This window comes from Colius striatus, unplaced genomic scaffold (genome assembly GCF_028858725.1).
Source record: "Colius striatus isolate bColStr4 unplaced genomic scaffold, bColStr4.1.hap1 scaffold_40, whole genome shotgun sequence".
NCBI classification, from domain to species: Eukaryota; Metazoa; Chordata; class Aves; order Coliiformes; family Coliidae; genus Colius; species Colius striatus.
The window spans coordinates 2,026,652-2,053,642 of NW_026908523.1; the positions used below are offsets into that span (position 1 = coordinate 2,026,652).

General features: G+C 54.9%; 1 protein-coding gene and 1 long non-coding RNA gene across 2 annotated transcripts; both read left to right on the plus strand.

Moving 5' to 3' along the window:
• The first annotated feature begins 9 nt into the window (after positions 1–9).
• On the plus strand, positions 10–4,268 carry LOC133629390 (uncharacterized). Its single transcript, XR_009821012.1, has 4 exons — positions 10–187; positions 1,849–1,977; positions 3,547–3,659; positions 3,909–4,268. It is a non-coding gene; the product is annotated as an uncharacterized LOC133629390 (long non-coding RNA).
• A 13,838-nt stretch (positions 4,269–18,106) lies between these two features.
• Positions 18,107–19,828, plus strand: LOC133629372 (inositol 1,4,5-trisphosphate receptor-interacting protein-like 1). Its single transcript, XM_062020027.1, has one exon. The coding sequence runs from the start codon at positions 18,107–18,109 to the stop codon at positions 19,634–19,636; it is 1,530 nt and encodes a 509-aa protein (XP_061876011.1). The 3' UTR covers positions 19,637–19,828.
• The last annotated feature ends 7,163 nt before the right edge of the window (positions 19,829–26,991 follow it).

The window sequence follows — 26,991 nt, forward strand, 5'->3', positions numbered from 1 at the left end:
CCGCCCCGCTCGCGCCGCCGCTCGCGCTGCCGGGGGTCTCTCAGCGCGGGGGCGGCGCCGGCGGCTGCTCCCGGGGGTCCCGGCGGAGGCGGCTCCGGCCGTGTCGGGCGAGGAGGAGGCGGCCGAGCTCCCCACGGCTGAGCGCCGGGCGGCGAGCGAGCGCAGGATGGGGGGCGCGTGGCCGGCGGTGAGCGCGGGCCGCGGGCGGGCCGGGGGGCGGCGGGAGGGCGGCGGGGAGGGGGCTCCGCGGCGGGCCGGGGGTGTCCGGTGAGGCGGGGCCGGGCGGAGGCGGCGGCGGGCCCGGGGCGGGCGGCGAGGCCCCGGGAGCCCGAGAGCCGCCCGCGGGCGCCGGTCGGGGGGAGGCGGCCGAACGCGGCTCCGCGGCGGCTCCTCGGGCCCCGGCGGCGGCGCGGAGCGGGGCGGGGGGAGGCGGGGCCGCGCCGTCCCTCCGTGCCGCGGGGGAAAGCGGGAGCGGGGCCCGGGCCCGGCGGGGGCTGCCGCCCGCGGCCCGCCCCGGCGCTGCCCCGCTCCGCTCTTCTGTTCGGGGTTTGACCCGCTCCCGCTTCCCCGCCGCCGCCTCCCGCTGCAGCCGGGCAGCCGCGGCGGAGCGGGACGAGCCCCGGGCAGCCGGGAACGACCGGGCTGGGCCCTGTTCTGCGGCGGGGAGTCCCGGGGGAGGCGGCCCCGGCGCTGGCAGCGGCCTGGGACACGCTTCGCTCACCGCAAACACTTTGTGTCCCGCTCTTCCCCCGCCCCGCGTTATTTCCTTCGTGCTGTTGTGTTTAAACGCTGCTTGATGCGGTCCCATGGCGGGGGAGGGGGAGGGAAGTTCAGCCCCAGAGAGGGGTGACAACAGCTCAAAGGGCTCCTGGAGCCCCCCTGGAATCGCATCGGTAGTGCCGGGTCCCTCTCTCCAGCAGCTGACTTGAGCATTGCTGCTGAAGCCACCTCTCTGGAGGGGACGGTGGCTGCAGCTCAGGAGGGAGCCACGGGGCTGTGGGGTGGCTCCTCTGGCCTGGGTTCTTTTTGGGGTGGGAGGTTGCAACTTTGGCTCAGTCTCTCTGCTGCTGCTTCTCCCTCGCGGGTGTGTGAGCACGTTTGGGAGAAGCAAACACAGAGCTGTGGTGAACAGTTGGTTGCCCCACATGTTCTCATCTGAGTCAGGTGTTTTAAAGTGATATAAAGGGCTTTGAATTCCCAGCAGGAAGCCCTGTGAGGGCCATCAGTGGGAGGGGGCTCTTGGTCAGTGCTGTCTGCTCCTTGGGTTCATGTGGTGGGCACAGCTCTTTGCTCCTCTTCCCACTGGGTGTGGTTGAACGTGTCCTGCCCTCACCTCTGTGTGTCCCTCTGAACTCCCTCCATTGGGGTTTTATCTGTACTTGCAAGTCTAATCCTCCCTTGTGAATGCTTGTGGCAGGCAGGAAGGTGACAAAAGGAGTTGTGTTGGTGATTTGTCGGGTAGGTGCAAGGCTTTGGGCTCGCACTGGGTGTTGTCAGCACCCTCCTGCTCAGAGCCATCCCCTTCCCCTAAACCACACACCACCAGTCACAGAAACAGCCCCCAGCAGAGGCACTTCCCAAACCAGCCTCTTGCAAAAACCAAGGTGCTCACAGAAAGAGGAGAAGCCAGGAGGGTTTGGAAACATCTGGGGGTGAACTTTGTGAGTCCCTGTGCAGTGTTCCAGCTGGAGCTGTGAAAACCTTCTCCAAGCCCCATTCCAGTGGGGTGTCTGACTGTCCCCAGCGCCTTTCTCTTGATGAGCTGAGTTGAAAGCCTTGTCCTCTTTTAGGAGACAGCCAGATCCTGCAGGTTGCTGGTTGTTGACGTGCTCTGTGTTTGTGTTTCAGGGGCCCTGTGGGCAGTGGTGGAAGCGGCCAGCGCCGGCGCCTCGGTTCTCTGCCTGTGTGAGAAGGGAGATGCCAAGGTCACGGAAGAGACAGGCAAGATCTCCAAGAAGGAAAAAGAAATGAAAACAGGTGAGACCCATCCCCAAAGAGATTGTTTCCTTTTCATCCACTGTTGTGTTTCTGTCTCCCGTTGAGCAGCTGGTGTGAATGGGCAAGGGCACAGAGAGCAGGGCTGTGGCTGGTGTAAGAAATGCTTCATTCTTCCCAGAAAGCCCAATTTTAACCCAAATCCTGCTGCTGAAGCATCACTAATGAGCTTCAGCTTCCCAGCTGGATGCATTCAGTCATCCAGGGTGGGCAAGAAGGCCAAGGGCATCCTGGCCTGGATCAGGAACAATGTTGTCAGCAGGAGCAAGGAGCTGATCGTTGCCCTGGGCTTGGCTTTGGAGAGGCTGCACCTCCAATACTGTGCTCAGCTCAGGGTCTCTCTCTACAAGAAGGACATGGAGGTGCTGGAGAGGATCCAGAAGCAGCTACCAAGCTAGGAAAGGAATTGGAGCACGTCTCAGATGAGGAAGGGCTGGGGGGACTGGGGCTGTTTAGCCTGGAGAAAAGAAGGCTCAGGGGAGACCTTCTCACTCTCTACATCTACCTGAAAGGAAGCTGCAGCGAGGTGGGGGTCAGTCTATTCTCCCTGATAACAAGCAATAGAGGAAGAGGAAACAGCCTCAAGTTGTGCCAGGGGCGGTTCAGGCTGGATGTGAGGAGGAATTTCTTTGCTGATAGGGCTGGTAGGCCTTGGAACAGGTGCCCAGGGAGCTGCTGGAGTCACCGTCCCTGGAGGGGTTTCAGAGCCGGGTGGGTGTTGCATGGAGGGCAATGGGCTGGTGGGTGATGGGGCTGGGACAGAGGCTGCACTCCAGGAGCTGAAAGGTCTCTCCCAGCTGAAATGATGCTGTGACTGTGTGATGCCTGTGAAGTGATGTGGCTGTGTTGGGCTGTGTGGGGCTCTGCAGAGAAGGCCGTGTCCAGCCGTGACTGTGGCAGCTGGAGGCAGGGCCTGGCTGCCCCCCACAGAGTCACAGAATGATGGGGCTTGTCAGGAACCTTTAGAGATCCTTCAGCCCAACCCCCTGCTAAGGCAGGTTCTGCTTGGTCAGTGGCACAGGAATGTGTGCAGGTGGGTTTAGAAACCTGCTGAGAAGAAGCCTCCACACCCTCCCTGGGCAGCCTGGGCCAGGGCTCCCTCACATTAACAGGGAAATATGTTCCTTATGTTTAAATGGAAGCTCCTCCTAAAGCCCACAGGGGATACTTGCAGCAGCTTTTCACAGAAGCCTGTGTTTGCCCACGGGATAGAAAGCAGGGGAATCTGGGGCACTTGTGGCAGGTTCTGTCCCTTCCCTGTCCCTCTGGCCATGTGGCCTGTCCAGCCATGCCGGGGTTCCTCTCTGCCTGGTCACACTCTGTGTCCAGGCTTTGACCCTAAGCTGTTCCTGCTTTACTTCCTTGGCCTGTGGTTGTTGTTCTGTGGGGACAGGCTGAGCAGGTGAGTCACCTCCTTCACCCTGTGAGCTGGGGACAAGGAGGGCTGCGTGGGCAGTGCCCGTTGGCTCTGCAGGGCAAGGGCTCAGCAGCTGGAGGCAGGTAGCCACGGCTGCCCACTGCCTGTCCTCAACTTGCCATCTCCTCTGCCAGGAAAGTGCCGGGTCCTTGTTGCTGTTCCGAGGGTGGTGTTTCTCACAGAGCCTGCGGCAGCTGATCTTCAAGATCCTGCAGGAGATGTGCAGCCTACTGGCAGTACCTCCTAGGTAGGCACCGAGCCCTTTGGACTGGCTGTTTCTGCACTGCGTGTGTCTCCTCCTGGAGCTGCAAGGTGCTGCCGGAGCAGCCGGGGCTTCCTGCCCCCGTGGCTGCCGCAGCCACTGCCCTGGTGCTCTGAGAGACGTGGGCTCCGGCGTCAGGTTTCCCTGCAGCGCTGCGGGTGCAGCTCAGCAGCTCCTGTCAGCCCGGCTGAGCCGGCCGGGCGCTGCCTGCCCCATGCTTCTGCTTTCCCGCAGGCTACCTGCTGCTCGGGGGCTTCATGGCCTTGGGGGTGTGCTCCAGGAACGGCCCAGTGGAGAACCAGCGCAGCATCTGTCGCCTCTGCTGGGGCCTGCAGCTCCTGCTCACGGCTCAGGCATCCAGCTCCATTCTGTGCTTGCACCAAGAACATCGAGCACGTGACCTCTTGGGCCCAGACCTCAGTCTTGCCACTGCTGGGGCTTTTGCTGTGTGTTTGTTTCCCTTCCAGGCTTCACTCTTCTTCTGTGTCTGCCTTTTCCTCACTGCCCTCTTTTCCGCCTGGTTCTGTGTTCTTCCATCCCCTCTGTGGGTTCAAGTCTGTTTCTGGTTTTAATAAAGATGTATTTTGTAGCTAATGAGACCGTCTGTAATTCAATGAGTATCAGAGAATCACGGCATGGTGGGGTTGGAAGGGACCTGTAGAGATCATCCAGCCCAACTCCCCTGCAGAAGCAGGTCCCACCTAGATCGGGTGACAGGGGAACAGTGTCCAGGTGGGTCTTGAAGAGCTCCAAGGAAGGAGCCTCCACACCCTCCCTGTGCAGCCTGGGCCAGGGCTCCCTCTCCAGCAGGTCACCCCCAGCCTGTCCTGGTGCAGGGGGTTGTTCCTCCCCAGCTGCTGGACTCTGCCCTTGTCCCTGTTGAACCTCAGGAGGTTCCTCTCTGCCCAACTCTCCAGCTGGTTGAGATCCTGCTGAATGGCAGCACAGCCTCTGGGGAATCAGCCAGTGCTCCCAGTTTGGTGCCAGCAGGGAACTTGCTGAGGGTCCCTCTGTCCCCTCATCCAGGTGGTTGATGAAGCTGTTGAACAAGACTGGCCCCAGAACCCATCCCTGTGGAACTCCACTGGCCACAGGCCTCCAACTCGACTCTGTGCCATTGATCACCACGCTGGGGGATCACCACTCCTCCCCAAGCTCTTGTGACCAGCCTCAAGATTTTTGGGTATCTACTGGGCTTTTTCCAGCAGCTGGTGGCACTGGTGCAGTTCAAGGGTGACACGGACCAAGACCCTCTTGTCATCTGGAGTCTGGATCGTGTCAGGGATGATGCCACCAAAGAACTTACACACAAACACGCTCGCTCTGTGAAATGGGGGGAGCAGAGTGTGAGGAGAGCACAGCCTGGGCACGAGGAGCAGCCCCCTGCCAGCCTGGCACACAACCTGTTGATGAAGTTGCCCAAGTTATTGAGCAGCTGCAGGTTGTTGTTGAGCAGGAGGTGTTTCCAGAGCTTCCCCTGTATCTGGCAGGGCCAGGCCAGTCATCTCTGGGCTGGACGGGCTGCTGCCCAAGGCCTGGCCAGTGAGTGATGGAGGTAAGGCCTCTGTGATGAACGGACTGGAGAAGGGGAAGAAGTTGCTGCAGCAGAAGGGAGTGAGAAAGTGAGAACATGTCAGGGGTGCCTGTATATGGGTGTGAGGTGACATCCCTGCAGTGCCCCCCATGGCCGTGGGGCTGAGTGTGGAGCATCCATGTGCAGCGAGGCCGTCCCAGGGGCCAGGAGCTGCGATTGGCGTCTCTGCGAGGCCGAAGGAGCAGCCCCGGCAGGAGCAGTGGGGCTGGGGGTGTGTCGGGGCCCGTGGGGCTGTGCCTGGGCTGGGTGCCAGGAGGAAACCTCAGGCTTCCTGGCCGGGCGCTGTGGGGGAAGCGCAGCGAGTGCTGCGAGGCCGCGGGGGCTGCGGTTTGTGCAGCTGCAGCTGCAGCTCCCGATGCATCTGCCTGCAGGGAACAACGGCCCCTGGGGGACACGGGGACGGTTGGGGACACGCTGGGGCCTCTCCTGCTGCCGGGCTGGGGACGTGTCCCAGCGCGGCTCCTGCCGGGGCCCTGTCCTGAGGCTCTCCAGGAGGGATGTTCCTGCAGGCCGGGGCTGCAGCTCTGCCCCCAGCCCAGGGCTGTCCCACAGGGGCTGCAGCAGGGCAGGGGCTGTTCCCTTTCCACCCTGACACAGAGCCAGAGCAGCCCCACAGCTCGGGGCTGCTGGACACTGCCCTTGTGGGTTCTCTGATGAGTGTAGCCTTCGGGATGCTCAGTGCTCCCAGTGCTCCCAGTGCTCCCAGTTGAGGGCCTGGAGACCCATTTCCCCTCTGCGCCTGCCTCGGCCCATAACTCTGCCCCATGGCAGCAGCCATGGCACCTGCATTGGGACCGTGGTGTCCCTCATATATGGGCATGAAGGGCACTGGAGAAGCTCATTGGCGGGCTGAGCTGTGTCAGAGGGGAGAGAGCTCCTGATCACATCTCAAAAGGTGCTGCTGCTTGGATTGGCTCCTGCAGCTGCGTTGGCATCTCTCAGAGATCTCACCCTCCCATCAGCAGCAGCCCCACGAGGGTGCGGGAGCCGTGCCGGGGAGTGGGGAGCAGCAGGGCTGTGCCTGCGGGGCAGGAGGCTCAGGATGGGCACGCAGGGACTCCTGTGGCCTCGGGTGCTGTGGCTGCTCCTCGGGCTGCAGCTGTGCAGGGGTAAGTGCTGGCTCCCTTGTCCCACAGCCCAGGGCCAGTGGGCACCAGCGTGCTCATCGGGATACCTCTGGCAATTCGGTTTCTTCACGGGTGCCGCTGGGACGAGGGGCAGAAGGTGCTCAAGGGAGTGGATGCTGTGCCTGTGTGGGTGGGAGAGGGAGGTGTGGGGCTGGGGCACGGGGCCATACGGGGGTTGCTGTGCTGGGGAGGAGAGAGGGGACATGGGAAAGGGGGGGTTGAATTAGTGGGGATGTGCTGCAGGCTGTGGGGCTGTGAATGGTACAGCAGGTCTGCTGCTGGGCAGCCTCAGCCCTTTGCAGAGCTGGGGAGAAAAGGGACCCCCAGACTGCCCCAGGGACAGCCCAGGATGGGGAGGGCTGTCCCTCAGGTGCCTTTACCTCTGCCTGGGCAGGGGGGAACCCCAGAGCTGTAGTCTGGAGCTCGGTGCTCTCCTGACCAGCCCCGTGTTGGCGTTTCAGGGCTGCAGAGTTGAGGCTGGTGGATGGCGGCAGCCGCTGCGCTGGGAGAGTGGAGGTGGAACACGAGGGACAGTGGGGAACTGTGTGTAGTGTCAACTGGGACTTGAAAGATGCTGCAGTGGTTTGCAAGCAGCTGGGATGTGGGTCTGCTGTTCAAGCTTTTCGGCACGGAAATCTCGGTCCAGGATCTGGCCCCATTTGGTTGATTGATATTCAGTGTCGTGGCTCCGAGCCTGCCCTGTCCAATGTACACACAGCGGATGGGGTGAGCACAACTGTGGTCACAGCATGGACACTGGGGTGAGCTGTTCAGGTAAGAGGCCAGAAAGGGACCTGGCTGTGCCCTCCAGGAGCAATGAGTGTGTGTGAGAGCAGGGTCCAGGCTGGCTGGTCACATTGCCAAGCTGCAGCTGGTGTTGCTGGTGTCTCCAGTCCCGACAAAGGGCAATAGGAACCCAGCCCGGGTTCTCACCACAAACCTGGGCCCTGAGGTTGCTCAGCCCACTCTCAGTCGGTGCCTGCCCTGCCTCCTCCCTGCCCCATTGTGTCTCAGTTCCCATCTTCCTCCTCCCACTAAGCCAGGAGCAGTCTGGCATTGCCACGGGCCAGGTCCCACCATGCCAGAGGCACCCACAGCCCTGGGGAACGGCAGCAAAAATGACTGGCCACTTCACCTTTCCATGCTTAAGATCAGCACCATTTCTAATAAGGAACTGCACTTATTTCTGCTGACACTGTTTACAATGAAAGCTGCTTGTTTGGTTTTTAACAGGCAGAGATTTCTGGCGTGCACCCACCCATGCAGGAAAGAAGATTTTGTGGAAGATGAGCTGACTACCACAGGAGATTCCAGAACACTGGAGCCTCCATGGATCAATTTACCTCAAGATGATTTCCCTCCAGAACAAGTCTCAGGTAAACTGAAAAGAAGACAACTTCTGCTGTCTTGTTGTCCTGCTTCAGTCATTCGGCATCTCATCTCACAGCCACCTGCAAAGAGCAGGTCCCACCACAGGATCTGTCTACAGATGAACTCCAGAGCCAGAATGGCAACATGTGCTGCAATCTGATACCACACTGTTTCTCTCACATCATGATGCAAGCCCATGTGCCAGGTCTTTATCATAGTGCAACAAAAAGGTAAATCAGACAACACTGAAGAGCTTCTGATCTTCCATCATCTTCATTTGTAACCTGGCCCTTTCGCCCACAGACACATAAAAAACTCCTCTCATCTTTAATGTTTCTCTAAACCTTAACATCAACAATGTCTTCAACACTAGAGTTTGCATCCTTCACAAAAAATGGGGATGTGAAAATATTCTGCTCTCAATACAGACTTCTCCTCCACTTCTTACAGTGTGATGTCAACACTCCTAAGGTTACAGCTGAGATTTGAAGCTTGGAAAAGCATAATTCTTGTAGAGAATTGGTAGTAGGTTGTTGGGTTGTTTTTAAAGGGAATGATCATGATTCTATGAAAGAATGTCATAATCTGAGTAAAACCACAGTCCTTGATAGATTGAAAGTCATTTATGTCGATGTTGAATGAGCTCTACTTAGGATATGCATTTTTATGAGGGATACAAACTAATTAATTTCATTGACAGTGAACTTTTCTGGTGTCTCTAAGGGAAGATGGTATTGATGTGTTTCACAGGTATAAAGCCCAATATGCCTCACATGGAATATTAGCCCCAAGCTTTGAAACCAGAACCAAGACAGAAAAGCTCTATGAATGCAGTTCTGTCAAGACTGTGATGCACTCCTTTTGCTTTGCTGTTGGGGTTTGTGTTTTGCTCCTAAGGACCACTGTAACAATCTCAAAACCTTCAGCTCTTGGGAAAAGCTGAAGTAACTCAACCACTGTATAACCACACTTCCAAAGACTCCAGTAAAGTACAGAGATCTCAATGAACAAGGACATGAGGGATGGTTATGTGTAAGCTGCTGAGGAGTGCAGTGTCTCCTGTGTCTTCAAGTTTAATGAACGTGCTGCACTGGATGGCAGCAATGAAGGGTCTGGAGAACCCATTGCTTTAGCTCTTCCCATCTGCACAAACCCTATGGTCATGTACACATCTCACACTGTACCTGACCTGAGTGCTCTGCCTACCAGAGGGCGGTTTTGTCAGAACAGAATGTACCTAGTGCAGCACTGAATTCAAACAGTTCTGCTGCTGGTTTCCAGTCAAATGACAGTTTCTGTGTTGGAACTACATGGGGTTTATTTTTTTTGAGTGATCTGGATAGAAAGAATCACATAGTGCCTGTGTCTGTTATTCTAAGGTCAGGAAGGAAGGAGGAAGCAAAATGAAGACAGTGAATGGCATTCCAAGGGCAGCCTTCAGCACACAAAGCCCAGGACAGGGTATTCTCCAGAGGACCCAGTCTATCAAGGGAACTCTTTCCACAAGAAGGTCAAAGACACTGACACAACAGCCAATCAATACAAGATGCATTTTTATTTCAATCTTCAGAAAGGTGCAGTTGTGCAAGGGGATCTGCAGCCAGAAGGGGATGGAGAGCTGCTCATCCATGGGGTGAAGCTGGGCAAAGCCTTGACTGTGGCTGGAGAAATGTCTTCAAGCCTCAAAGGCAGAGAAAAAGCAGCAGGGCAGAGTGCCCCAGGAACTGCTTCAGAGTTGGAAATGGATGGAGGGTCACATCAAATGTGAGGAGAAAGCTTTCTGGCTGAAAGCAGGTCAAAAATAACAGCCTGGGTCTATGAAATCAGAAGGGTAGTAGAAAGGAATTCTTCCAGAAGGAAGGAATTGTCATTCCATTTGTTTCAATGGCATTTGAATTCCTTCCCTTACTGGGGAAGAAGGGACAGACAGTGCAGGGGAGGTTGCACTGCGGGGTGCTGCTCTGCTTCCACACAGCTGAAGGGCAGCGAGTACAAGCTCCAGAATAGAAACATGCAAAGGCTCTTGGCTGAAGGCGATTTCCTCCTTCCCTCCAAGTGTGTTCTGGAGACTGATGCCCTGTAAGAGCACAGAGGGGACAAGGGCCATGGCCATCTGAAGGGATGTCCATCGAAATCAACTGGAAGGTGGTGAATCATGCCCCAGATTTCAGCGTGCCTTGTGCAGGCTTTCTGGGAGTTCTCCTGGAACCCCACCAGACGGGCACACTCTGAAACAGATGCTGGAGTTTGTTTCCAGTGACTGAAGGTATTGATCTGACCAGAAGCTGTTGCTGTGCTGTATGCAGCTGTTGGCAGCTGTAGCACTGTCAATCCAAGCTGGCCATGGATCTGTTGAGTCTTCTTCTTGTTAAGAACCTGGTGATTGGTACTTGCCAAGGGAATGCCCAGAATGCCAATGTCTTTAACTCCTACTGCATAAAATGTGGGGTTGGCGTGAGCACTTAAAGGTGAAAAGGGAAAATAGACACCAACACCCAAAGAATCCACATGTTAGAGTTTCAAAAGAACAAAGTGAACTTACCTTTGCTCCTTGTTGAGTTTGGACAGTAGCTTTACAGTTCATAGATTGCATCTAAGACTAAGCACAACCATTCTGTCAGCCCTTTACACCTTTACTCACCTGTTAGGCAAGGGAGGGCAGGTGACCTCTTCTGCTTGCCACAGTTGATGTCACAGAAGCCAGGCTACAGCTGATGTCACAGCAGCCAGACTGGTTTAAAAAACAAGAGTTTTCGTTGTTCCCTGTGACTCTCAGTCCAAACCTTCTCACACACTCTGGGACCCTCCAAGTGTGGTGTTCAGATCTCTGTTTCAGTCTGAAACTAAAGAAATATCCCTGCAGTCTGTTTCTTTTCCTGAAGACCTGGTTTGGTGAATTTTGAAGGCAAAATGAGGGCACAGAGCTCCTCTGCTTTGTTTTAGCCACTCAGTATGATTTTGCTGCCCCCTCCAAGACCTTGCTGCACAGGTGTTGATGCATTTCTGTGTCTTTCCAAAACAGAAGTCTGTCTCCATCAGGACTGTGGAGGAACACTGCTGTGCTGCAGACAGGCTCCCAGGGAGAAGTTTACTCTCTCCAAAACATGCAACTGCAGCAGGACAGCAGTCTCCTTACTCATGAGTGTCAGAAATCCCACTGCCACAAATGGCATCCTGCCAGGGAAATGAGAAAACCAAGGTGCTCTTCTTGTTGAAACCTTACTTTCTGCCCAAGGAATTATTGTCATGAAAGCCAGTCCTACCCTTGAGCCTTGCTTGCATATGAAAAGCCAAGAAACATACAACAAAAGCTTGGCAAAGAGAAAGAAATGAGTATATTGCCCAGTGCTTTGCCATTCTTGTCCTGTATCTGAACTACGCAAGAGGATAAGACAAAAAGGTTTAAAGACTCCAAAGCTCTGTAGAATGTGCCCCATCAAACCAGAAGAAAACCTTCTTTAAGTAGGAACAGTGAATCACACACGTGTTTTCCTTGCATTCCTCCCTGCTGGGAGCACACTGCTGCCCTGGGCTCATTTGCACTGGAAAATCAGTTACTGTGCTGAAAGACCCATTGTTGTCACCAACACCTCACCAGCAAAGCATCACACTTCCAACTGCATGAAAACAGGGCAGGAAAGTTTGTCCAGTGTGGTCATGTCCATTTTTACCCAAAGTCCATCTCACTGGGCTTTGCTCAGACTTCCTGGAAAACGAATTCTAATGGAGAACACTTAGTCAAGGTCAGTTAATTACTCTCTGGCTCCAAGGAATAAGTAGGAAGGAAAGCAAGAGAGGGGGAACAAAGCTGTGGGAATGGGCACAGGGAGATGGCAGCGCTGCAGCAGCTGTGCTGGGATCTGTGGTGTCCTGGAAAGAAGTTCTGTGCTGGCATCCACGGGCTGTCACGCTTTTCAGTGTCACCTAGGACAAGCTGGCATCATTTCAAGAGGCACCTGGGTTATTCTGCAGGTTCAAGCAGGCCTTTCACTGAACCATCTGCAGTGGCTTTCCAAGTGAAGCACTGCACAGGTGTCTGTCCTTGGCTCTTGCACTGAAGCCAGAAGTCATTGTTTCCTCTCTGTGCCATGAAGGTTTCAAGGGTGCTGGCTACTTCCTTCAGAGCTAGACTGAGAACTCTGGGTCTTGGGAGAAGGAGCCTTCTCCCTTGCTATGCTTTACTTCTTCAGTGGGAGGCTTTGGTTCAGGACTCTGCAGCAGTCCACAGCTGTGGCTCACCAGACCTTCCTTAGACATTGCTAGCTTGTAATTGAGCATACTCACCTGCTTCTCTGAGGAGGCTTCAAACTAATGGCATGGAAGGAGGAGCTGCTACTGCTGGACTCTGCAGCTTTTTGACAGCAGGCAGAGCAAAAAGAATCTCCTATGAGCACAGGGTGGCTTTTGACAAAAGAAACCCAGCACAATGGAGCACAGGTCTCCTGTTGGCCTGATGACAAACCACAATGGCAACCACAAACTCCTAGAGCAGAGGAGGTGGGAAGGGACCTCCACAGACTGTAGCCCAACCCTCCTGCTCAAAGCAAGGCCAACTGCAGCAGGTTGCCCAGGGCCATGTCCAGTCAGGTCTCAAACTCTCCAAAGAGATGACTCCAAAGCCTCGCTCAGCAACTCGCCTCCTTTTTGTCCCTGCACTTTCTTTTGTTCAACCACAGCAGCAAAACGTCCTGTTGAGACCAAATATCCCGTGTTTCAGTTTCTGCCTGACGCCTTTTCTGCCACTTGGCAGCACTGAGAAGAGCCAGGCTCTGTCTTCTTAATATGAAGCCCAGGATAAGTACTTGCTAAAGGAGGAGCCAAGACTTGGTAAACACAGGCAGCTTTTGTAGAGCAGAGCATTCTCAGAGAGGAAGCTGACACCTGAGAAGGGAAATGCTGTGATGCAGAGGCACTTACCTCAGTCCTTGACCAACTCCTGAACTCCAGGGAGCACCTGGACAAAAGTCCCCACGTCCACTACAAACCTATGGCTAGAACATACCTGCAACTCAACTCATACAATACTTACCCAGCATAAACCCATGGTACATGAAAAGAAAGGATCAGTTGTGCCAGAGAAATCTTGTACCTTCTGAAATGCTCAACTGAGCACCAAAGGAAGGGCAAAAATCCCCATCCACTACAAACTTATGGCCAGAATATAGCTGAAACTAAACCAATGAGATCCTTACCCAGTGTAAGTCCATGGTATGGAAAGGAAATGGTGCCAATGGAAAGGATCAGCAGTGCCAGAGAAATCTGGTACCTTAAATGTTCAACTTTTATCCCAGCCTGAGCTTTTTAAACAGGCAAAAACTGATGAGAAAAGTCTGTGGATGATGAGGCAGCTTCACTCACAGAACAAATCCTCCTCACACAGTACATTTCCCTTCCCTGGGTGCTTGGCTGAAGATCCTGTCATTGTTCCAGACCCACCATCAAGCTTCAACAATGACTCCCAAACCAAAGGGATGGAGGTTGTCAGTTAATAGACTCCAACGAACTGCAGTGATGGCCAGTTTTTCTGGGGAGGAAGCCCAGCTCTCTCCAATCAACACCATGTTTCTTCATCTCACTTCTCACAGGTCAGGTGCAATGAAAGAGACGCCAAAAATCTTCCTTCACATCTTTTCTGTCCCTAAGCAGCACAAGCAGATGAGGAGAGCTGCCATGCAGATGGGTATGCACATTGCTAGCAGAGCTGCTTTGGCTTGGTGCATTCCAGATGGTGAAAGTCAGATGATAGTGATCAAGGAATATTCCAAAGCAAAAGAGAAAGCAGGGATACACTCAGATCTCATCTCCTGGTTAAGAGGCACATTCCTCCCAGCTGCTGACTGATGCCATGTGGTCTCTGCCACCGGGCAGGACCTCAAACACAGCAAAAGAAGCTTGGTAAGAGCCCAGGATGTGAAAGGGAGTGGTGGAAGTCAGAGCAGACACAGTTATGCCAGGCTGCAAGGTGCTGCATGCCACCAAGCAGGTGGGCAGGCTCTGAATGGGAGATCCAGCTGGGCTTGCTTCCCTTTGCAGCCTGCTCCCCTGCCAGCAGCAAGCATGGGAGCTCTCCAGCAAGACTCAGCCCAGCAAGTCTTGGGCCCAAAGCATCTGAAGCTGAGAGCAACACCACCAGATGCCCCTGGAACATGAAGGCTTCCAGCATGGCCGAGAGACCATCCCCATCCAAAAGCAATGAGGAGGTTTGACAGAGAAGAGAGAAAACATTGCCCAGCACACAGTTTTGCTGCAAATGATTTTAGGATGGAGGCCACAAAGTGCAAAATGCACAAGAGTGTTCTCCAGGCTGGAGAAGAGGCTGGAGGTACAAGAGCAGCAGGCAAGAAACCAAAATGGGCCAGAGGAACCCTGACAAGGGGCTGTGCTCAGTGCCACAGCAGATGAGAAGCAAGCCCCGAGGATGGCCCACAAGAAGTGTATAGAAAGCTTCCTCCCCCTGGATGTGGGCACCAGGGCCACTGTTGTGGAGTAGCCGATGTAGGTACTTGCCAAAAAATGGCTCAAAGGAGCTAAAGGCTATGCTCAGTGCTGCAGAGGAAGGCAAAAAAACCCTCCAGGGACACTTGCTAGTGCACCTTGGGGAAAAAAAGCCTTCCTCCTGTCAGCTGGAGGGCACGAGAGGCTGCCTTGGTGGTGCACGACAGCGGGCAGTAGCCCAGCCCAAATGGACCAAAGGAGCCCTGACACTTAAGCAGTCATGCTGAATGCTGCAGAGGAAGGCAAAAAACCCCTGGGGACCTGTGCCAACGTGCCCCAGGGGAAAATTCCTTCCTGACCCCAGTGCTGGCGATCGGCTACTCCCTGAGCATGTGAGCAGACCTGCCTCCTGGTCCCACGGGCTGCTCATGCCTCCCACGAGATGCACAAGCCTCTCTTCTCCCTCAACCTAGAGCCATCTCTGGGGCTTCCTTGAGTGGCCAAATGCCCCAGGCCTGATCGACCTTGGGGACAAGAATCCATCCCACGCCTGGCAGTGAGTACTCCAAAGCATCAGGACCCCTATTGCTTACGGCTGCTGCCCCTTGCTCCACAGGGGATGAGGATGGTGAGCTCTGCAATGCCCCTCCAGAAGGCAGTCCTGTGTTCTGGCTCCTGCTCTGCAGCTGAAGAAGATTCCTTGTCCCTCAGATGAGCTTGGAAAGTGGCTTAGCCAGGAGCAGCTGCGAACCTCCAGCCTCTGGCTTGCCTTCCTCCCTCAGCCCCATCAAGAGCTTCCTCTCAGGTGGCTGCCCAGGCCAGATCTGGCAGCAGGACCTGGGAGGACCCCCCTTTTATACTCTCCTGGGCACTGTGATGTCATCATTCTCAGCTGACACCACTGCTGTTAGGGGACACATTCGTTGCCAGGTGCTGGCACTGTGGTATCATCATTCTCAGGTGATATCATTGCTCCTGGGTGATGACACTGTGACATCATCATTGCCAGGTGACTGTTGCCTTTCAAGTGAATGTGAGAATTCCTTTAGATGTGAAGAGCATCAGCTCAGCTACTGACAGATTCCCTTATTTCACGTCCATTCTTTCTGTGACTCTGTGTGTTGCTGTGAAGTACACACACAGCATTCCAGCTGCCAACATGAGGCTATCATTGATTTCATAGAGCTCCACAAACAGTGGCCTGGGCCTGGTCAAGTGGATTTCACACCTGGCCAAGAACTAGGCATGTTCTCTTTTTGGTTAGGTCATTTGTAAAACAATTCCTGTTCAATCTGGTGATAACAAGCCGCTAAATCTTCTCTCCCAGATGAGTCTGCACTATGTTAAACATCAACTGGTTCATGTTTTGGTTTCTCTTACCTCCCACCAAATGTGCAGCACACCAGGCTGAGCCATAGCAGGTACAGCTCCTGCAATGTTGCCTTTCTTTAAAGACCAGCCCACCTGCTGTGGCTGTGTAAATAAACACATCCTCCAATGACTTTTGTGGTAAGAACTTGCTCAACATTATTTCTCAACCAAATACTTCATAGGTAAGATGCACATCATCTAGGAAGAAACTCTAAGGTACTGGTTTACAGCTTTCTCATCATGCTGGCTTGATGGAAACACTGTCTTTAGTGGAACACAGCACAAAGGCTGAGCGGGTGTCATGGTTTGCCATGACAGCCTTTTCTGGTAAGGGGGAAGGGGCTGTAAAGGTGGCTCCTGTAAGAAGTTGCTCACAACTGTCCCCTGCTCTGAGCCAGACCCACTGCTGGGGCTGAGCCAATGAGACGCCTCCACCATCACTTTTTAAGAAGGCAGAGGAAGTTTCTTCCTCCATCTTCTTCCTTCTTCTGCCCTTTCTTCTTCTTCTGGCTGTTGCTGGTGCAAGGAGTAGGAACAGTGAGAGGAACAACCACGCGGACTCCAAGGTCAGCGATGAAAGAGAGGAGGAGGTGTGCTGCAGCAGAGACTCCCCGGTATTCTATGGAGAGACCTGGTGAAGCTGAGGTTTATTTTCATTTCTTTAAAGACCCTGCATCAGGGGCAGAGACTCATTTTGCTAAAGCTGACCCTGGACCAGGGGCAGCGATTCACTTCATTAAAGGCCCCGAGCCAGGGACAGTGACTATGGCAGGAGCCGGCTGTGTCCCGAGGAAGGGACCCAATATCCACAGCTGTAACTGTGGGGAGGAACCCATGACAAAGCAGCTCATTTAACTTATGCCCAGAAGAGGCCTTGTCCCGAGAGAGGGACCCTGTAACTGCAGAAACTGCAACCCTGGTGAAGAATCCACACCAGAGACATTCACCAAGGACTGTGTCCCGTGTGAGGGACCCTGTATGGGCAGAAGCCGCGGCTGTTGGGAGCAACCCATCCCAGAGAAGTTCATTAAGGACTGTGTCCTGGGGGAGGGACCTCGTGTTGGAGCAGGGAAAGAATGCCAGGAGTTGTACTCATCTGAGCAGAGAGAAGTGGCAGAGCCCATCTGTGAGAGAGTGAGCACATCCCCCATTCCCTGCCCCCCTGAGCCGCTGAGGGGGGAGGAGGGAGAGATCTGGGGAGCAGTGAGCTGGGCCTGGGAAGAAAGGAGGGCTGGGGAAGGGAGATCTTAAAGCTCTGGTTGTAATTTTCTCACCATCCTGCTCCCTTTTTGCTTTTATTCCGTTCTGTTTCTTGTAGAATAACCTTTCCTCCTTTCCTCTCTCAGTCGAGCACTGGAGTCTGTTTTACCCAGAACTGTAACTGGCAGCGAGCCCTCCCTGCCCTTGTCTCCATCCACAACAACCTTGGTGATCTTTTTACTCCCATTTCGCTGGGCCTCTGCCATCCTAACAAGGGTGGGGGTGGATGGAGGCTCCGAGCAAGAGACTGTCGTGGTGCTGCTGGGCTGGCTGGGCCAAACCATGACAACCACCAATGTCAGCAACTCCGTGCCTCTGGCACTTCATTCCTTACTTACCATATTCTTCATGTTGAGCATTCTCTTTCACATGGCTCAGCTGTGTCTGTCAAACAGTGACCTACCCATCCCACAGGAACTCACCCAGGTGGGCTCTGAATGTCTCCAGAGAAGGAGACTCCACAACCCATCTGGGCAGCCTCACAGGGAAGAAATCCTTCCCCGCAGTTCTTCTGCATGCCTTGTTTGGGGATTCACCACTCACACTCTCTTAGGCAATACCAGTCATGTACATGCAATAATGTGTCTGAAATACGTCCAGACTACAAAAGAAACCCTGGTTTTGTACTGAAAAAGATTCAATCCATGTGAAGTGACGGGGAATCTACAAGCTGCTGTGAACAGGCCCATTTGACACACCGTTCACAGGAGTTACATCGGTTTATTAACGTCACAGTGCCAACCTTATACTCACGGGTACTGAAGGGCTGCATTTATGACACAGACCGTTCCAATGTTCTTTCAAGAGACCCTCGGTTCTCTTTTCTCCTCGGTGCTATGGCTTCCAAAAGGAACACCACGGTCGCCCAGTTTGTGCCTCTCGCGGTCGCCCAGTTTGTCAGCCTCTGACTGTACTGAGTAGAGGTCAGGATGGGTCAGTCCTCTGTGGGTGTGGGGGGCAGCTGTGGGGTGTCTGTGACATCAGAGGCCGTGCCAGCGGGGGGCGGCTATAAAGGGGCACCAGGGGCAGCACGGGCCCAGTACGCGCTGGGACAGCGGTGAGCGCGCAGGCGGCAGGAGGAGGGGGACGGCGGCAGGCTGCGCTCTGCCCCGGCACCCAGGGCCCAGCCGCCGGCAGGGCTGGCACAGCTCTTGTGCCTCCCGCCTGCCTCGGCCCCTCTCCAACCGGCCCCCGCTCCTGGCCCCTGTTTTCCCCGCTGCCAGCTCCCTCCCTCCCACCCCACTGAACCCATTCGCTCTCTCTCCCTGCAGATCATGGCGCTCGTGCGCTTTTTCGCCAATCTGCTGTCGCTCTTCATCCCAGAGGCACAGCAGTGTTATGCCAGGATGAACGAGGCCGTGTTGAAGCCGACAGAAGAGCAGCTGATCCAGCAGGCGAGAGAAATATTTGAGTGGCTCAAATATTTGAGTGGCATCAACTCCAGTTTCCTGGTGCCGCCGAGGCAGCCGAGGCAGCCCGTCATTTCCTGGGAAGACCTGATCGTTGCTGCAGTCCTGGTCCTGCTCTTGGGACTGTACTGGTGGACCAGGAGAAGGAGCCCTGACACAGACGACAGCAGCAGTGAGGAGAGCTCAGGCAGTGACACACACTGCCAGGAGGTAGAAAGCGAAGGAGAAACTGTTGAAGAGAGGCACCACGCTTTGATTTATGAGAGGCGCATCCAGTGGACAGTGCTCAGTCTGTGCTACACCAGCAGCACGGTGCAGGAGCTGCTGGATGACCTCCTCCGTTTATTGCAAGGGCACTTGGCCAACAGTTCCTCCCCGGAGCTGCAGCCAGCCATCGGCGTGGGCAGCGCCTTCGAAGGCTGGAATCCTTGCGACAGCGACGTCACATACCGCATGCTCGTGCCCCTGAAGGCCCCCCATGGCTACTCCTTCCACCTGGAGCCAGACTTTGCACAGGAACTGCCGGGAAAGAACTTCTGCGTCCGTGTGTCCCCGGAGTGCACCTGCAGCGCAGAGGAGCCGGCAGGAGACGCGCCGTGCTTCCTCCACTACCCTGAGGAGCCACGGAGGAGGAATCAGGGTCCCAGTGTCCTCGACACCCTCTGCACTGGCCCTTACCTCGATGTTCATAAAACTGCCCTCTGGTTCCAGAACTTGGTGATGTCAGCCTGGGGGGAGCTGCCTCAGTCTCGCCGCTACCGGATGCAGCTGCAGCTCTCCAGACACTCCTGCAAGCTGAAGCTGTCAAACGCCTCCCGAGGACCTCTCTTTGTCAAGCTGCTTTTTGGCGTGCAGCAAGGTGACTCAGACATCTTTGTGAGCAGCCAGACTGCAGCAGGTTTCTTCACCCCAAGCACAACGTGGCCTGAGACCTGCGCTGTGGCAGAGGCCAAGTTCTTCAGGCACGTGGCCAGGAACGCCCCGCCTGGCAGCTACCACCTCAACTGCCTGCAGCTCTGCGCTCGCATGGTGCCAGGAACGGGCTTTTCCACCTATATCATCAAGACGGTTGTGATGCACCTCCTGACCACCACTCCCCTGTCAGACTGGCGCAGGAGGTATCTGCTGCCGCGCCTGAAGGAAATCATGCGGTACCTGCGCCGCAGAGTGGAGGAGAAGCGCCTCAACCACTTCTTCTTTGGCAACCACAACGTGCCCGAGGAGATCGTCTTGCCTCCTGCCTTCCGAGAGGCCAAACCCATCAACCTCTTCCAGCACCTGACAGACGATACGGCTGCCCACGCCGAGGCACTGCGTGACTGTGAGCAGCTGCAAGATCGGCTCACAAGACGGCTCTTCCGTGAGGATGAAAGAGGTCTTGAGGCAGAGAGCTGAGGGGAGTGGGAGCCGATGCAGCTGAAGGGGCCATTGCCAGGAGCCTGGCAAGAGAGACTCAGCACTTCCCATTAGCGATTGCTCTCGCTCCCTGAGGTGTCTCTGGGAGCTTGACCTTGTACATAGTTGCTTGTTTGAAGAAGTAGTTGAGTAAACGGTTGTTTGAACAAAGGCCCGGCCTGTGAGCGTCCGTGTGTCCCTCTGTGGGGAACGCAGGTCCAGGCTACTGGCTTCTGGGCTGCCCAGAGGCAGGGAGCATTCAGCACAATCACAGCACCTTAAGGTTTGGAAGGGACCTCAAAAGATCATCTAGTTCAACCCCTCTGCCAGAGCAGGACCACCTAGAGTAGGTCACACAGGAACTCGTGCAGGTGGGTTTGGAATGTCTCCAGAGAAGGAGACTCACGTGCTGTTCCTAAGCAGGCTGTAACTTCAAAAAGATGACAGCGAGAACTCAGGAACTTCCTCCCCTTCTCTTGGAGAAGAAGAGGGGCTTTCACAGCTCTGCAGCAGCCTCAAGTGAAAACAGGCCTCTGCCACTGAGAAACCAGCCATATGGCAGTTCTGATGGTGCCTTTCATCAGTCACTCCAGTCACAAAGCTCTACAGTGCCTTTGCTTCACAGAGCTGATGCTGCCTTTCTTGTTCCTCAGCGAGCTGGTTGACTTCTATCAGTACGTTTCTCTATTCCCTTGTTTGCATCTCTCGCTCTCCAGTATCTCCTTTTCCTGTCAGAGGTCAGGGGACTCCTTCTCCCCTCAGATGTTCTCCATCACCATTGTGATGAAAGAGCCAGGGAAACTGTCACATCTCTCAGGGAAGTCCTAGGTCCCAGGCTTGCAAATTCTGCCAGCAAGTGAGAGGGGCTCAGTAACCATGCAATGACTGGCTTATTTACCAGAAAAGGAAGGCTCAGCTTTTCATCAAGGGAAGGAGCAATGGAGGCTGCTTTGGGATGAGCCTAGTGGGATGTCCCCTGGTGCTTACTGACGCTGTGAGTCAGTGAGCATGTAAATACAGGGGCTGTGTCAGCTGCCTGAGTTCCCACTGCAATCCAAAAAGACCAGAGTCCAAGTCACCCAACATAGCTGTTGGCTAGTCAAGTGACATCAGTCTGTAGCCACCACTGACTGAACTTACTGGAGCTCTGGGGCGGTGAAGCCGCTGAACACTGCACACGACAACTACTCAGCTACCCAGTAACCCTTACAAGTCCCTGAGAACAGGACCCCCTCCTGTGCCTCGTCCTCATCCCACCGCAGTTAAGGTGAAACAACTTTGCTGAGGCTCTCTGCTGACCAAATGCTGGATCCTGAGAGGACAGGAGGTGGTACCGAGAGCCAGGGAAAGCCAAGTGGCATTTCCCTCCTGCAGGCAGTACACACACAGGCCTTTGGCCCTTGTGCGCAGCCAAACAGCACCCTGGAGATTTGGGGTTGCGGCTACAACCCAGATCTCGGCTCCCTGACAAGTCATGCTGCTCCCAAACCAATTTTGACCAAGAGCAAAGAGGAGGAAAAGGGGCTTTTTGAGCGTGGTGTGACCTCAGGTGTCCACCCCTGCTTCTGCCTCCCCCCAGCTCGGGCCCCTCGTGGTGCCCCACACAGAATCCCCCTGGAAGCAGCAGCTCTGTGACATCAGCGCCCCGGCCGAGGCTTTCCAGGCACTATCAGCACTACGGCATCAGACACAGCGCTGGGGGTGACGTGCCCTTGGCTCTTGGAGCTGCCACGTGCCCTTGGCTCTTGGAGCTGCCACGTGCTGTCAGCGTGATGAAAGTTCTGATTGTCCTGGTCCTGCTGGGCCTGTGCTGCTGGCCTGTGAGTGCCTCAGTGCAAAGCTGTGGGTAAGTGGCTCTGGGAGGGAGCTTGGGCAGAAAAGAGGAGGCTGAGGGGGCATCTTCTTAATAGTTACAAACATCTAAAGGGTGGGCGTCAGGAGGTTGGGGCAGCAGTTTTTTCTGTGAGGTGAGGGAGCCCTGGCCCAGGCTGCCCAGGGAGGGTGTGGAGGCTCCTTCCTTGGAGGGCTTCAAGACCCTCCTGTGTGACCTGATCAAGGTGGGAGCTGCTTCTGCAGGGGGGTTGGACCGGATGATCTCTAAAGGTCCCTTCCAACCCCCACCATTCTGTGACTGTGTGATTTGATGATATGATGGGCTTCACTGGTTCCCCATGGCCCTGCCACAGCTTCCCAAAGCCCAGGAGCTGGGAGCTGGGCTGCTGGCACCACTCGTCTGCGGGGCAAAGGCAGAAGCCGGGGCGCAGGGTTCCCCGGCCCCGCTGTCCGTGCGCTGCCCGGTGGGGAGGGCAGACGGCTGCCCTGCAGCCCCAGCAGCAGCCAGCCCTCCAGCAGGACACTCGTGACTTTCTGGTGACAGGAGAAGCTGCGGGACCCGGCCCTTGGCTGAGCACCACGGGGTGTTGCGCGTCGTGGGCGGCAGCGATGCCTCCCCGGGAGCCTGGCCCTGGATCGTCAGCATCCAGCTTCCCGGGGCAGCGGGCAGCGGGCACATCTGCGGAGGCTCCCTCATCCATCCCTGGTGGGTCCTGACCGCAGGACACTGCTTTGACAAGTACAGGTGAGTAGGAGCAGGGCAGGGCCGTGCCCCCAGCACTGGCAGAGTTCCCGTCCCGTGCTCGGCACGGGCTGGGCTGGTGCCGTTCCTGCAGCCTGGGGCTCGCGGGGCACCTGGCCTCTCCCTCGGCGAGCTGGAGGCAGGGAACTGCAGGGCTCCCTCTGAGCCCTCTGCTCCCCATCTGCCCCCCAGGAACGTCCCGACGTGGCGCATGGTGTTCGGGGCCACCCGGCTGTCTGAGCTGGGCCCCGAGGCCCAAGTGCGCAAGAGCAAGCGGCTGCTGATCCACGAGAGCTACCGCAGCGGCGCCTTCGAGAACGACATCGCCCTGCTGGAGCTGGACGAGCCCGTGCAGTGCAGCGACTACGTGCAGCTGGCCTGTGTGACTCACTTCTCCGACGTGGTGGTGTCGCAGCTCACAGACTGCCGCGTCGCTGGCTGGGGCTACACCGCGGAAGGCTGTGAGTGCCCCCGGGAAAGCGCCTGTGTGCCTGGGGCGAGCCTGGGGAGACGGCTCGGGCTGCCCGAGGGCCGGGCTCAGGCTGCAGGCAGGGGCCTGAGCTACCTCAGGCTGCCGCCATGCTGAGGGGACTTTCCCGTCAGGAAAGGCTGCAGGACCCGGGATGGTTTTTTGCTCTTTAGATGAGGGAGCCCTGGCCCTGGCTGCCCAGGGAGGGCGTGGAGGCTCCTTCCTTGGAGGTCTTGCAAACCCTCCTGGACACGTTCCCGTGTGACCTGATCTAGAGGAATCTGCTTGAGCAGAGGGGTCAGACTAGATGATGTTTAGAGGTCCCTTCCAACCCCAGCATCTGGGATTCTATGATTCTGAGCCATGGCCTAAAATCAGACAAGGGTCGAGTGCCTCTTTGGGGGTGCAAAGCCAAGGCTCAGGGAAGGGCTCTGGCCAGACAGGGGAGGGGAAGTGGCCCAGAGCTGCTGGGGGCTAATTCTTTGCCATGCTCACAGCTGCAGAAACATCCGACGTGCTGCAGGAGGCCAAGGTCCGCCTCATCAATGTCAAGCTCTGCAACAGCAGCGAGTGGTACGGAGGGGCCGTGCGCAGCTACAACCTGTGTGCTGGCTACCCGCGGGGCGGCATCGACACCTGCCAGGTAGGAGCAGCCACGGGCCAGCCCCGGCAGCACCCGCAGCCCTGGCCCACGTGGGGCTGCTGGGGCTCCCCAACACTCCCCTCACCCTGCTGGGGCTCCCCAACACCCCCCTCACCCTGCTGGGGCTTCCCAGCATCACCCTCACACTGCTGGGGCTCCCCAACACCCCCCTCACCCTCTGTCCTGTGCTGCAGGGTGACAGCGGGGGCCCGCTCGTCTGCAGAGCTCCACATGCCAACTTCTTCTGGCTCGTGGGCCTGACCAGCTGGGGGAAAGGCTGTGCCAGACCAAAGCAGCCTGGGGTCTACACCTCCACCCAGCACTTCTTCAACTGGGTCCAGTCACGGATTCGCTCAGGAGGAAGTGCTGCGACACTCGCCCGGCCACAGAGGCCATCACAAGGCTCAGCCCTGGCAACAGCAGCAGGGACTGAGTCCTGCTCTTTCCCACTCCAGAAGCTGCTGGATTTCGTTAATTGGATCCAGCAGCTCCTGCAGTCTCTGCAGGGAAAAGTGGCTTAAGCAGCAGGACTCTGAGCACGGCTGGGTCCTGCCCCTCGCCTTCCCTGGAGGTTCTCAGCAGTAGTGCTTAGGCAGTAGTCAGTAGAAGCTGTAGCTGTAGCAGTGTCTTTGGACACAGTGTTGTTGGACTTTGTAAGATTGTATGAGTTTCCTGTTGTGTTTGACAGTTCCTTGGCCTCTGCACCGGTGCTGCAGAAGTGCAGCAATACCTGTGCACTGGAACCTTTGAAGTGGAGAGTTACTGACACAGTGTTCATCAAAATTAAATACAAAAGAAAAAGCAAAAGGCCCCGTTGCCTCCTGGTGTCCCTGCAGCATGGCCTGGCTCCCCTCCCTCTGCCCTGCAGGAAGGGGTCACCTCAGCAGCCCAGCCCTGGCTGGACACCCAGCCCCAGGACCTGGGGGCTCAGCCCCCTCGGCCGCGGAGGGGGGCTCCTCGCTGGTCTCTGTTAATGGATGGCAGGGGGCAGGGAGGAGGTGTCAGGGATGTCATCATGGGGCTAAAAGCAGAATCCAATCTTTAATTTGGGGTCTACCAGCCCCATATCCTTGGTGAGGGTTCGGGGGGAAGCAGGACACAGTTTGGGGTCTGCTGCTGCTGCTGGGTTTGCTGTCCTGGCCCCGGCTGTGGGCTACGGCGAGTCCTGCAGCATCCCTGGGATCCCACCCCCAGCCTCCTCATTGCCCGCACTGGGTTTTCTCAGCAGCACCATCCAGTGGAGACGCCCCCAAGGCCGAGGGGACAGCAAAGAAAGAGACCTGTCTGGGCGCTGTGTGAGGACAGAGGTGTTGGGGCAGTGCCAGCAAATCCCGCAGTGGCTGCGGGTGCGTGGGAAGCACGTGCCAGGGCCCGTCCCCGCGCTGCAGCACCGCGTGGGCTGCTGGCCAGGGCTCCTAAAGGGGGTAAAACCCTTCTGGGGAGGAGAGTGTGGGGGGGTGATTCCCCCGGGGGAGAGCAGGGAGATGGGCTCAGCCAGGGGGCTCAAGGGAAGCCCCAGCCCTCGGGGGCCACCAGTTTGCACAAGGGGGATTTTGCTCTCCTTATCCCCCCAACTGTCCTGCAGCAGCCACTGAGGGGCCTCCACTCCTGTGGGGCCTGAGGGGTCGCAGAGGGTGGGGGCCCTGCAAGCCCATCCCCTCCCAGCCTGCTCAGACCAACACAAGGGCAGCATTTCTTTGGCTAATTCTTCTCAAAAAAAATAGTTTTTAAGTTGGATGTAAGCTCAAACCCATCTACTAAGTATTGCCTTTGTCATCTATTTCATATGGTTTCAGAGTTTTCAAAATCTTGAAGAAAGAAACTTTGTCTTTCTTGGCAAGAAAATGAAGCCACCATCAATTCTGGAAACAGCACCACTTCTTGAAGATCTGGAAAGGGTAATGCTAATGTAATACATTACATTTAGTGTTTTAAGGCTAGTATCATACCTTAACTTTCAGATACTAAATACTATAGTAGCTAATTTTGATTGAGGAATGTGTAGGAGGTTGTTCATACGGTTGAGTAAATTATGCTTCAGAGAGACTGTAGAATTGTACAGTTTCATCTGATCTATCAACCACTGGTACAAATGATGGCATTTGAATTAGATGTAAGAATTTAACTCCTCATCCCAGAAGAACTCTTATCATATTGTGTGTTAAGGAAATGTATTATGCAGTGGGTCAAAGGCTTTTAAATTGCTCAGTTCTTTGTGTTGCCTTGTTGGTGTTTCAAGCACACGATTTTCAGGTAGAACTCTTTCTTTCTCTTTCTGTAGGAAGTTACTTGGAAAAAAAGTTGTAGGCCCTAACTCCACTGAATCTTACTGTTGGCCACCAATAGCTCAAGGATGTGATGTAGTTGCCATCTCATATCAGGGAAATAATCCTTTCTTGTATATTCCACTAATTCTTACACTTTTGCAGTTGAGCAGTTGCTACAAACCTTGAGAAACAGGAGTGGAGGATGTATATATTAGAGTACTGCAGGTTTTGTGTTCTAAGGTGCAAATGTCAATGAATGATCCAAAAGGTAGTGCATGTTGAGAATGGGTGCATCTGATGTCATCTTAGAGTATCTTCATGATGCTTCCCAGGTTATTTAGGCCATCTGCTTAGACATTGACAGAGATGGACTGCATGAGTGTGGGAGTCTGTAACTTATTTATCAAGTAATATCTAACAAGTGGTTAATGTCATATCACTTTGATACTCGATGAAGCTTGATTTTTAAGGGGCTGTTACATAGTGAAATGGAAATGTCTGGTTTGATTTTTAAAACATTGTCATTCATTTTCTAATGCATTAGATCACAGAAACATAGACTCACTGAGGCTGTAAGGGACCACTGAAAATGGCTCACACAGCTCCAAGTAAGACAAGATGTTTCTGCTTCTATGAAACTTTTGGACCTTTCACCGTGTGTTGCTGCACATCCATTTGTCTCCAGCTTGGTGCACGGTTCCTCGGGCCTGTACCATCTGCATTGAAGAGGTGATATGGTGTTAAAAGCTTCTGTTTGAAGCATTGAAAGGCCTGTTTTGCGGATTTTAGTTTTGCCCTAAATTCTGAAATAGTACAATGACTAAGATTCTAAACAGTTGTCTCATGCTATACTGTAACTCTTTTGTACATCCACACCTAGCCACTAGCACTTATCTTGTGTCCTGGGTGGAAGAAGGCACAACTTGGTTTTGAGCTACTGAAAACATACCAGAGATGCTCCAGACAGCTTCATCCAATGTTGTTAATACTTGGGCAGAACAAAGAAGCAGCTAAAAGTGTGAAAATCTGAGGAAGTAAGATTACTTCTGTCGTCTGAATGACACTTGAATGCAATGTGGGCTGTCTTAGTTGTTTGTGACCAGAATGTTCAGAATGTTTTTGTGGTTGTTGATTGAGTGGCAGAACTACAAGTGAGTTTTCCAAAGACAGAGCTAGTAAAATGCTTGTTTGCTCTGTGCCACACAGTGCAGAAATTAATTTGACCTAATATTTTGAGAAAGCTACTGTATATCCTGAGGTGTCTTCTCATGGAACTTCCAGTCAGTGTGGTATAGACCTGAAGAATTGTATAAAATGTTCCAAGTATGATCTGAATTCTTCTGTGACTCAAAACATAATCATTTGGGGATTGAAAATGTTGGGAAGTCTCTAAGACCAGAC